Source organism: Lethenteron reissneri, chromosome 41, assembly GCF_015708825.2.
Source record: "Lethenteron reissneri isolate LAM-NWPU_2019-01 chromosome 41, ASM1570882v1, whole genome shotgun sequence".
Lineage (NCBI taxonomy): Eukaryota > Metazoa > Chordata > Hyperoartia > Petromyzontiformes > Petromyzontidae > Lethenteron > Lethenteron reissneri.
Genome location: NC_083819.1, coordinates 6,371,894 through 6,384,095, shown reverse-complemented (window position 1 = coordinate 6,384,095; position 12,202 = coordinate 6,371,894). Strand labels below are relative to the sequence as shown.

At 55.8% G+C, this 12,202-nt stretch overlaps 1 protein-coding gene across 1 annotated transcript in view; it reads left to right on the top strand.

The window, feature by feature from the left end:
• LOC133352595 (C-type lectin domain family 18 member A-like) overlaps positions 1-8,183 on the top strand; it is a 28,537-nt gene extending 20,354 nt beyond the window's left edge. The window contains exons 9-12 of the mRNA XM_061568341.1: positions 2,720-2,849; positions 4,532-4,628; positions 6,294-6,385; positions 8,003-8,183. Of these exons, the coding sequence (XP_061424325.1) occupies positions 2,720-2,849; positions 4,532-4,628; positions 6,294-6,385; positions 8,003-8,040 (357 nt within the window). The 3' untranslated portion in view covers positions 8,041-8,183. The remainder of the gene's footprint in view (positions 1-2,719; positions 2,850-4,531; positions 4,629-6,293; positions 6,386-8,002) is intronic.
• Positions 8,184-12,202: the final 4,019 nt, after the last annotated feature.

Genomic DNA, 12,202 nt, shown 5'->3' with positions numbered 1-12,202 from the left:
CTAAACGCACGTTTTCTAAATGTGGAGGAAAAACCCCGAGAGAAAAAAAATCCACGCGACCGCGGGGAATACATGGGCGGGCGGATGAGTGAAGGAATGGGTGGTCCGTGGGTGAAGTGGTGGGTGCAGGGGTGGGTGCAGGGGTGGGTGCAGGGGTGGGTGCAGGGGTGGGTGCAGGGGTGGGTGCAGGGGTGGGTGAAGTGGTGGGTGCAGGGGTGGGTGCAGGGGTGGGTGCAGGGGTGGGTGAAGTGGTGGGTGAAGTGGTGGGTGCAGGGGTGGGTGCAGGGGTGGGTGCAGGGGTGGGTGAAGTGGTGGGTGCAGGGGTGGGTGCAGGGGTGGGTGCAGGGGTGGGTGAAGTGGTGGGTGAAGTGGTGGGTGCAGGGGTGGGTGTAGGGGTGGGTGCAGGGGTGGGTGAAGTGGTGGGTGCAGGGGTGGGTGAAGTGGTGGGTGCAGGGGTGGGTGCAGGGGTGGGTGCAGGGGTGGGTGAAGTGGTGGGTGAAGTGGTGGGTGCAGGGGTGGGTGTAGGGGTGGGTGCAAGGGTGGGTGCAGGGGTGGGTGCAGGGGTGGGTGAAGTGGTGGGTGCAGGGGTGGGTGCAGGGGTGGGTGCAGGGGTGGGTGCAGGGGTGGGTGAAGTGGTGGGTACAGGGGTGGGTGCAGGGGTGGGTGTAGGGGTGGGTGAAGTGGTGGGTGCAGGGGTGGGTGCAGGGGTGGGTGCAGGGGTGGGTGCAGGGGTGGGTGCAGGGGTGGGTGCAGGGGTGGGTGTAGGGGTGGGTGAAGTGGTGGGTGAAGTGGTGGGTGCAGGGGTGGGTGCAGGGGTGGGTGAAGTGGTGGGTGCAGGGGTGGGTGAAGTGGTGGGTGCAGGGGTGGGTGCAGGGGTGGGTGCAGGGGTGGGTGTAGGGGTGGGTGCAGGGGTGGGTGTAGGGGTGGGTACAGGGGTGGGTGAAGTGGTGGGTGCAGGGGTGGGTGCAGGGGTGGGTGCAGGGGTGGGTGCAGGGGTGGGTGAAGTGGTGGGTGCAGGGGTGGGTGTAGGGGTGGGTGCAGGGGTGGGTGCAGGGGTGGGTGTAGGGGTGGGTACAGGGGTGGGTGAAGTGGTGGGTGCAGGGGTGGGTGCAGGGGTGGGTGCAGGGGTGGGTGCAGGGGTGGGTGAAGTGGTGGGTGCAGGGGTGGGTGAAGTGGTGGGTGCAGGGGTGGGTGCAGGGGTGGGTGCAGGGGTGGGTGCAGGGGTGGGTGCAGGGGTGGGTGCAGGGGTGGGTGCAGGGGTGGGTGCAGGGGTGGGTGAAGTGGTGGGTGCAGGGGTGGGTGCAGGGGTGGGTGAAGTGGTGGGTGAAGTGGTGGGTGCAGGGGTGGGTGAAGTGGTGGGTGCAGGGGTGGGTGTAGGGGTGGGTGCAGGGGTGGGTGCAGGGGTGGGTACAGGGGTGGGTGCAGGGGTGGGTGAAGTGGTGGGTGAAGTGGTGGGTGCAGGGGTGGGTGAAGTGGTGGGTGCAGGGGTGGGTGTAGGGGTGGGTGCAGGGGTGGGTGCAGGGGTGGGTGAAGTGGTGGGTGAAGTGGTGGGTGCAGGGGTGGGTGCAGGGGTGGGTGCAGGGGTGGGTGAAGTGGTGGGTGAAGTGGTGGGTGCAGGGGTGGGTGCAGGGGTGGGTGAAGTGGTGGGTGCAGGGGTGGGTGCAGGGGTGGGTGCAGGGGTGGGTGAAGTGGTGGGTGAAGTGGTGGGTGCAGGGTGGGTGTAGGGGTGGGTGCAGGGGTGGGTGCAGGGGTGGGTGCAGGGGTGGGTGCAGGGGTGGGTGCAGGGGTGGGTGCAGGGGTGGCTGCAGGGGTGGGTACAGGGGTGGCTGCAGGGGTGGGTACAGGGGTGGGTGCAGGGGTGGGTACAGGGTTGGCTGCAGGGGTGGGTACAGGGGTGGCTGCAGGGGTGGGTACAGGGGTGGCTGCAGGGGTGGGTACAGGGGTGGGTGCAGGGGTGGGTGCAGGGGTGGGTGCAGGGGTGGGTGAAGTGGTGGGTGCAGGGGTGGCTGCAGGGGTGGGTGCAGGGGTGGCTGCAGGGGTGGGTACAGGGGTGGGTGCAGGGGTGGCTGCAGGGGTGGGTACAGGGGTGGGTGCAGCGGTGGGTGCAGGGGTGGGTACAGGGGTGGGTGCAGGGGTGGGTGAAGTGGTGAGTGCAGGGGTGGGTGGGTGACACGGTGAAGTGAGTCGTTAGTGGGTGAAGGGACAGGAGTCGCCCCCCCCTCCCCCAGGGTAACTCGCAGTGCTCATACGGAGAAGACGGCCAATCCGTTTGTCAATAACTCCGCGCGTGGCCTTAGCAGGACATGATGTATAACGGACATTGGCTCTGCTTCATAGCACACCCGTTTATGGCACACGATGTGCCATGTATGTATGTTGAACTTCTTTCGCACCGTACGTGGCCAACGGCGATAATCGGAGGTGCAGGGGAAGGACAACAAACTAAACTCAAAAAGCAGTTCTAAAGAAACTAGTTTTCAATCTAGATTTAGAAGTATATAACTCAAGTGGCTTCCTAATATTGGAAGAACGTTCCAGACGTGTGAAAGCACACGATGCGGTAACCGTCTTTTATCAGGTCACGAAGAAGGGCCGTCACCCGAAACGTCACCCATCATACTTTTAAGGCCACGCTCTGTGTCGCGTCGTTTTCCGTTCGAACCCGCTTCGTTTTTTTTCTTCTTGCCGTCGTCTTCTTCCCGTGTTTTGGCGAGCGCAGGGACGAGGTGGGACCCTGGTGCAGATCGAGAGCCAGCGGGAGCAGGACCTCCTTTCCTTCTACCTGCTCAGGGCCACCGACAGCAACGACGTCACGGGCCTGGAGCCCGAGTCTAACAGCTTCTGGATAGGTGATCACGCACGCCCGCTACGTGATTCACCCCCTTCCCCCCCCCCCCTCCCAGAACTCCCACGCTACAAATTCTGGATAGGTGATCACGCGTGCCCGCTCTGTGATTCACCTCCCCCCACCCCCTCCCCCCCCCCCCCAGAACTCCCACGCTACAAAATCGTCATCGTCTTCGGATCGGATAGACGGTGGATTGGGAAAAATTGGGAATATGTTCTGCCCCTGGTAACCCAGGGGGCAAAGCTGCATAACTGGTGCTGCGGTGGCGAGATGTTAACTACCTTGCCGGGTATACAGGAGGTCGTGGGTTCGATCCCGACCCTGACGCCTGTTTTTTTGGAGATTGCGTGTCTATCTCTCTCCGCGGTCGCGTGGATTTTTCTCCGGGTCCTCCGACTTTTCTCTCCGTATTAAGAATCAACCAGTGGCGGCAAAATCTCTCAGGGGGGGCAAATGTCTGGATGATTGATAAGGATAAGGTCCACCCATGCAATGAATAAATTAACAGCTTAAGCATGTAAAGGCAACTTCACTTCTTTAATATTAATGAAAAATAAAGTGACTCTTACAATACATCTTGTTTGTTTATATACTCACTATTAAAACAAACCACTCAAGTTTATTTTATTAAAGATTCCACTAGGTAGCGATACATTGTATTGTTGGATGAAACGTGCTTACGTATGATGACGTAAGCACGTATGATGACGTAAGCACGTTAGGGCGAGCCCTCCCGGAAGCCATAGAGAATACATTGCAGCGCCCCCGTTCGAAAAAAAACATCTTTGAATGTAAGTCTATGGGGCCACTCGGGGCGATTCTCAGCCGGAGTGAAATCGCCCAAAAAGAGGCGGTACTCCACAGAACGTGACATGACGCTGATTGGACTATATCCAGAGGCTGACAGTGACGGCTAGCGTGACTCTGTGGTTGAATGACATTGGTGGTGCGTCGCCCAATCCCCCTAATGAAGAAACCGCCCCTGGAATCAACGAGCCTTTATACATTTCCACACGATACACCGATTCGTTGAGCTGTCATTATTTGTGATAGCCAAGGCACTTCTGTAAAAAGAGTTTTCCAGCTCAGTGGACTTTACCTGATAAAATATAAACAAGTTGTTTAGTTCATAGTTTAACTCCCGTGGTCTCAAGACGGGAGCTGAGCCTTCAGGCAAACCTCTCGGTCTACCGGTCAATATTCGTCCCGAACGTGACCTACGGGCACGAAACCTGGATCCTGACGGAAAGGACACGCTCAAGGGTGCAAGCAACAGAAATTGGCTTTCTGCGCACGGTGGCAGGGCTCTCTCTCTTCGGGATCGGGTGAGAATCGCGGCTATCCACCAAAGACTCCAAGTCCAGTCGGCACTATTGAGCGTGAAGCCAGCTACGATGGATGGGTCGTCTGCTAAGGATTCCGGAATACGTTTGAATGACGTCCTCCAAGCAAAAGACCCAGAGGCCGGTCGCGATTGCCCTGGAGAGACCGGGGCGGTGGTGCGCCTGGCTGAAGGAGAGACCGGCGATCCGGTAGCTACGGTTGATGCCGCTGGCGGAGGACACGGCAGGATGTGGAAGGCCTTGCTGGAGTCGCTGCCCCCGCGACCCGATTCAGTTCCGGAAAAGCGGGCCGATATTAATTGACCGATAGTTTAACTCTGGCCGTGTTCACGTCCGTCAGGTCTCACCTACAAGGTGTCTAAAGGCGTCTTCCGCTGGGACGACGGGAGAGCCGTCAACTTCAGCAGCTTCGCCTTGGGACAGCCGGACAGCCACGGGTGAGAACAACCCGGAGCGAGCATGAGGGGGGTTTGGGGGGTTGGGGGGGGTGCTCTCTTGACATATTTTTGGGATTAACAACGAAACAACAAAAATCAATCACCCAAATCAGGGGGTCTAAGGTACGATGTTTCGAATCCGAAAACGTAGTTTTGTTTTGCGGTACCATTGTGTGCGGGTACCGATTGCAACTGGCAATTATGACTGCTCAAACACGCGCCACGATGATTGCTTTGATATTGTGCGTTGCCTCTGTGCTGTTCGCCTTTTGGCGTTCTCTGGTCTGACACTGGCGAGACGAAGCCGTACGAGTGGCTGTCTCTTGTGTAGGCCAATCAGTTTCAAAGACAATGCCTTAGAGTACCAAAGCACGTTTGCACGCATGTTTAACCACAGGCATGCCTGGCGACAGGTGTCTATTTGGTGTCTGAACACTTTAACACCTCCTACATTTCATTGCCGTTTGTTTCCGGCGAAAAACTTCCAATAAGTATAACCCGTAAAAAAAAGTTTTTCAATATAAATCCTTTATATGCGTGGCGGCTAGTCATCTCGTCCTCTGGCTTGAGATGGCTGCCACCTGTGGGTCAGATGATTGCATTGCACCATTAAGCAATTGGTAATTAAATATTATATTTTTGTCCTAAAAAGTGTAACATTTTGGAGAAAAAAATTTCACGAACATTAATTGTCACGCACAACGAGTCTGTGTGGAAAATGTCAGCTCGATTGGATCAAGGGAAGTGGGTTAAAAAACGACCGAAAGATTTGCACGGTCCTAAGCAAGCAAGCGAACTTAATATAAAGGATTTAAAAATGGGTGAGTAGATACGTGGGTTTGGCAGTTGGAATTTAGCCAAATTTCGTGCAGTTTGAGCCCATCAACTCACTACTGCACAAGAGAATTCCAGTTATTTTGTATTGTCCAGAATCGCAAGTTCTGGATTCTCAAGTGTACAGTGAGGGAAAAAAGTATTTGATCCCCTGCTGATTTTGTACGTTTGCCCACTGACAAAGAAATGATCAGTCTATAATTTTAATGGTATGTTTATTTGAACAGTGAGAGACAGAATAACAACAACAAATTTCATAAAAACGCATGTCAAAAATGTTATAAATTGATTTGCATTTTAATGAGGGAAATAAGTATTTGACCCCCTCTCAATCAGAAAGATTTCTGGCTCCCAGGTGTCTTTTATACAGGCAACGAGCTGAGATTAGGAGCACACTCTTAAAGGGAGTGCTCCTAGTCACTGTAGGGGCGGCTACCTGGAATGGGACTCAGGAACTCAGCAGTAGCACCAGCTGCTTGCCCTATAAGCCACCCGTCCAATTTTGAATCTAATCCAAATCACTAAATCACTGTGCACGCTGCCAAACCCTGACATGCTGCCAAACCCCCGACGCTTGCAGAAGTTATAACGAGAGTTGGACCTCTCCGGCACTGAATCATCGCGGAACGGACCGAACTCCATATGCTTCGTTTAAAACGACTTCATATGCACGTATGTTGACGTTCTTTCACACCGTACGTAAACAACCGTGTTCATCGGAGGTGCGGGGGAAGGACAACGAACTAAACACAACAACAACAAGCAGTTATTTAAGAAATAGGTTTGCAGTCGAGATTTGTAAAGTCCCGCCGTGCGGTTGTTTGCGTTTAGGTTCGGCAACTGTGTGGTGATGCACGCCGAGTCTGGCTTCAATTGGAACGACCGCCCCTGCCGCTCCCGCAACAGATTCATCTGCCAGTTTGGTGAGCGTGGTGAGCGTGGTGAGCGTGGTGAGCGTGGTGAGCGTGGTGAGTGTGGTGAGTGCGGTGAGCGTGGTGAGCGCGGTGAGCGTGGTGAGCGCAGTGAGTGCGGTGAGCGTGGTGAGTGTGGTGAGCGTGGTGAGTGTGGTGAGCGTGGTGAGCCTGGCGAGTGTGGTGAGTGTGGTGAGAGTGGTGAGTGTGGTGAGCGTGGTGAGAGTGGTGAGCGTGGTGAGCGTGGTGCGCGTGGTGAGCGTGGTGAGCGTGGTGAGCGCGGTGAGCGTGGTGAGCACGGTGCGTGTGGTGAGCGTGGTGAGCGTGGTGCGTGTGGTGAGCGTGGTGAGCGTGGTGAGCGTGGTGAGTGTGGTGAGCGTGGTGAGCACGGTGCGTGTTGTGAGCGTGGTGAGCGTGGTGAGCGTGGTGAGCGCGGTGAGTGTGATGAGTGTGGTGAGCGTGGTGAGCGTGGTGAGCGCGGTGAGTGTGGTGAGCGTGGTGAGCGTGGTGAGCACGGTGCGTGTGGTGAGCGTGGTGAGCGTGGTGAGCGCGGTGAGTGTGGTGATTGTGGTGAGCGTGGTGAGCGTGGTGAGCGTGGTGAGTGTGGTGAGCGTGGTGAGTGTGGTGAGTGTGGTGAGCGTGGTGAGCACGGTGCGTGTTGTGAGCGTGGTGAGCGTGGTGAGCGTGGTGAGTGTGGTGAGCGTGGTGAGTGTGGTGAGTGTGGTGAGTGTGGTGAGCGTGGTGAGCACGGTGCGTGTTGTGAGCGTGGTGATCGTGGTGAGTGCGGTGAGTGTGGTGAGCGTGGTGAGCGTGGTGAGTGTGGTGAGCGTGGTGAGCACGGTGCGTGTTGTGAGCGTGGTGAGCGTGGTGAGCGTGGTGAGTGTGGTGAGCGCGGTGAGTGTGGTGAGTGTGGTGAGCGTGGTGAGCGCGGTGCGTGTGGTGAGCGCGGTGAGCGTGGTGAGCGTGGTGAGTGTGGTGATTGTGGTGATTGTGGTGAGCGTGGTGAGCGTGGTGAGTGTGGTGAGCGCGGTGAGTGTGGTGAGCGCGGTGAGCGTGGTGAGCGTGGTGATTGTGGTGAGCGTGGTGAGCGTGGTGAGTGTGGTGAGCGCGGTGAGTGTGGTGAGTGTGGTGAGCGTGGTGAGCGCGGTGCGCGTGGTGAGCGTGGTGAGCGTGGTGAGCGCGGTGAGCGTGGTGAGCGCGGTGAGCGTGGTGAGCGTGGTGAGTGTGGTGAGCGTGGTGAGTGTGGTGAGCGTGGTGAGTGTGGTGAGCGTGGTGAGCGTGGTGAGCCGTATTCTCCCTGGCAGCACCGTATACCTTTTTTCGTCCCATAATTATTTCATATTTTTACAACTTTATATTTTACAACCTCGTTTCCTGTCTTCCCGGGACGTCGCATTTTCCATTCATATTTTGTTTAATTACCCCACAGAGACTCATAGACTCACACAGATCCCTATAGACGTACACAAAGACCCGGTTACAACTCCTGTCGTCTGCAGTTCACTCCCTCCTCTCTCATTACACACTTGGGCGTCGAGAGCGGGTGGTGGTGGGGGTGGTGAAAGAAACGTTTTCCGGAGCTCAGCCCCCGACTTCTGTGATTTATTTCCCCTCCTGTTGTTTCGTTAGGAAAGAAACACAGGATACACTGGAGCTACAGACCCTGAGCTCGGACGAAACCGTCTGGGTCATCCGCTGGGCGCGAGCGCGAGCCGCGTCTTGCGCACACGCACAAGACCAAACAACAACAAAAAACGTTTAGCCTCGACAAACTTTTGAGTCAAGTGCCGTTAGCGAGCACCTGGCACTGCACACAGGGTGGGAGGGGGGGGGGCAGCACTGCGCCCACACACGCGCACGCACGCGCACACGCACGCGCACACACACACGCACACGCGCGCACACGCGCGCACACACACGCACGCGCGCACACACGCGCACACACGTGCGCACACACGCACACACACACGCGCGCACACGCGCGCACACACACGCACGCGCGCACACACGCACTCACACGTGCGCACACACGCACACACACACGCGCGCACACACGCACACGCGCGCACACACGCGCGCACACGCACACGCGCGCACACGCGCGCAAACACGCACTCACACGTGCGCACACGCGCGCGCACACGCGCACACACGCGCGCACACGCGCGCACACGCACACACACACACACGCGTGCGCACGATCTCTCTCGGTACGGCAGAGGTGGGCACCCGACGCACCCCCGCGCGCGTTACTTCCGGCCCGACGTCCGACGTTCCGCTTTCCCGCCGAGGACGTGAAGCGAATCGTCGGGCGCCGTGCCGAGCGGCGCTTCGGGATGCCCCGGGGGGGGGGGGGGGGGGAAGAGCTGCGAGGCGCGGTCGTGAAACCCCAAAGGCCGTGGCTGCCGCTCAGCTCGATCCTACGCAGCCTTGCAATCCAAATACACCCCCCCCCCCTCCCATGCACGCACTCGGGTCCAGCCTCAAATCCTACATCAAAGCTTTCGTGTGCTCCTCTCCTCTGACGCGTTAATCCGGGAGAGTCACGCCGCCTTGTAGGACTCGTTTTCAGGAGGGTCCTGCACCTTGTAAGATGCCTTCAGCCCATTAAATTACGAGTTGTGTTCAGTACAATTACACTGGTCAACAAAAAAAAAACATTTGTTTTCTTGCCTGGACTTTTGCGGCTGTTTTAGACTAATGTCAGGGTGCTGATTCAAAATCTGATCTCAGATTTGCTCTATCACATCTCATTTTTATGCTATCAGCATACCGCATTTTCATTGATTTTACCCGAAATTAACTCTGTCACTTATGATTGCAAGTTGTTGCGAGTCAGTGACTGCTTTAGTGTTAAAATATGGTGCTGTATTTTTAGGATAGTGTGTTTATAATATCATTTTATGTAGATATCCACATTTATTTAATATTTTTCTTCTGCAGTTTTTATTGAAAATGCAATATTTGATATCTCAAAAACCTGACGTGATAGACAAAAACTGATGCCACATTTGGAATCAGCACCCCAAAATTACATTAAAACCGTTGGAATACCTTATGCCAGAAAAAGTGTGTTGACCAGTGTTATTATACAAGAGGAAGGAAATCGGGACAGCCGGAGGAAGTCCACGCCTTGCGCGAGGGGGCAGCGCTCCATTCCCCGTACAGATGGAAACATATTCTGGAAACAGTCCACCTGCTGTGCCGCCTTCTGCTGGCGAGCCATGGGTACCCCACGGGAAGGGAGTTTCACAACACGTGTGTGTTGGTGTGTGTGTGTGTGCGGTGATCCAGCGACCACGTGCGTAGCCACCGCCTGATCGCACCACGCCCAACGGTGAATACGAAGGGCGGTTTGGCGGATGAACCTGGCAAAGTTGTTTTTTTTGAGTCCGGCTTCGCCGTTCATCGCTCACGCTGAAGGAATTCACGACGCTGCCAATCGGAAAGCAAGCTTCGAGTTTGGCGCATTCTCTCTTTTTATTTATTTCTTCGGTTTGTGTGTGTGGTTTGTTTTTTCTTACTCACACACAATCCATTGCATTCACCGGCCGTGTCTCTGTCGTTCGGGGGAGGGGTAGGGGGGATGATGACGAGTCGACGGTACGCTCTCGCCGCGTTTCATGGATAACACTCGGCGAAATGAATTCTCTCGTGAAAAACTCAACACGTCCATCAGCAACAACAACAACGCGGCACTAAATACGACATATATTATAAGGTGGCGTTTCAGCGCCATGGCCCTCATTTCTCTTCGTGGCACATGGCTAGAGATGCCAGTGAGATGGAGTGGATGAGATTTGCAGAAGTACGACCATAATGTGAAACGCCACCCGTAATATATTTTTCAACTCTTAATATTTTCTCCAATTTACCCCTCATTTTCCTGTCGGCCCTCATGATCTGAGAACCCAAGGGACCACTGTGGTCTCGTGTGCAGAGAGTGACCTTTGTTCATTGATGTGCAGTAGAAGAAGGGAAGGTTACCCAAAACGTCGCCGAATATACAACAAAAACAGATTTGAAAGCCAGAGTATTGACAGACGTGGTGAGTTTTTTTTTGTAATGATTATTTGAGCTTGTGCACCAAAGCCAAACACAACAACAGCAGGAGCACCAAATAATTGGCTTTCATTTCTCCTCGATTGTTTTTTATCTGTCTAAAGTGCCTTCAAGCCTCAAAACCCAACCCGCTGTGGGATGGGGGGAATAGTTTAAAGAGTTCAGCCTTATACAGCTCCGGCTGAAATTACTCGCCCATTGGAAATGTAGTGCGTTATAATAATAATACTTTCATGTTATATAGCGTAATTCATGCCAACAGCATCCCACAACACCCGGACCGGGCCACAGGTCTCGCATGATCGCTTAGACTTCGTCGCGGCTCGAGAATGTTTGTATACATTTTTTGTACGTGTGTGTGTCTGTGTATATGTACGCTGTAGAATTTATTTACCGAAAAAAGTCAAATTTTTCATAACTAATTTTGAACGGAAAAAAAAAACCGGTTCGTGCCAGCATTTTAAATGTCACTAAAACAAATGTACGCGCGCTCGCCATTTTACGCCTTCGGTATCAATACTAACAATTAAAACGAAAGTAATTAACGCGTTGACTGCCGCTCGCTGCAATAGAGAAACAGGAGCAGAAATATAACCCCACGTGGAGAAGACGAGTCAGGGATGTCGACCGCGAGGTCAGGGGGAGCCACTGGTTCCTCGCCGCGGGACACACTTTCTCTCCAGCCTATAGCAGCAGCAGCAGCAGCGTGCCAACAGGAACCGCGTTCCGTTTCAAACGCCCGGCAGCTGCGCCAGGCTCCGAGACGCCCCGTGGCACGCTGACAGGACCACCCACCGTCGCGAATAGCACGCAGGGCTTACGACCCAGAGGGCTCGCGGGACTTCGAATCCCAGCTCCTGGCGCGGCAAGGTTGAAACAATAGGAGCAAGATTCTCAAATCTCTCCCCCGCCCACACACACCTCGCAATTGCGCTGTCTCTGTCCACCTAGTAGCAGTGATGGTGGGGTAAAGTGTGGGTGCTGGTCAACGTGGAAGAGCCGAGCGGCAAAATACCACCGAGAGTCAGTTCTATAGCGGAAGGCCTCTTCTGCAACTGCAGCAGCCCGCGCCTTGCCGCCAGAAAAGTGCAGCTATGCGTGGTCCTCCGTCCCGTCTTTGGTGGTCTTCTGCCCACGAAGGGGGGGGGGGGTGGTGGAGGGGGGCTGCCCAAGGTCAGAGGTGTGGGGCCGCTGTGGGGCCGCTCGACTCGGAGCGCCCAGCGCTGCCGCTCGCGCGCTCGGCCGAGGAGGCCCCGTCCCAGGTGTTGGTTGGGGGGCTCTAAACCGCGTCGTGTCCTCGGCTCCGAAGGTGGCAGGGTGCGCGCGAGGCGAGAGGCTACGCGTAAAGTCGACGGGCTCAAGCGCCCGGCAACTTAAAGGAGGGTTTCTCGGTCGCGCTAAGACCTTGGTCCGCGCGGCGCACGAAGTGTCTTACGGTTCGCGGCGCTCCGAGCTGAAATTCTGAAAAGGGAACGGACACAAATAATTGGGGATTAACAACTCAGACGCGCACGCCAACGCACGCGCGCGCGCGGAAAACCGAGAGCGTGGAGAGTCGGGGGGGTTCGCAACGGCGTCTTTGGAATGAAGTCGCACTCAAGAGAGGCGGAGAGTTAAACGTGTACCGCTCCTACTGCCAGACGACGCGTTCGCTCGTGAATGCGCTGTTGCGTGCCGCTCCTCCTCTGCCGGTGCTGGTGGGAGCTCACGTGGCGTCGGAGTGCACCTAGCCTGGCACAAGCGCTGTACTGACGTCATCGCCACCCG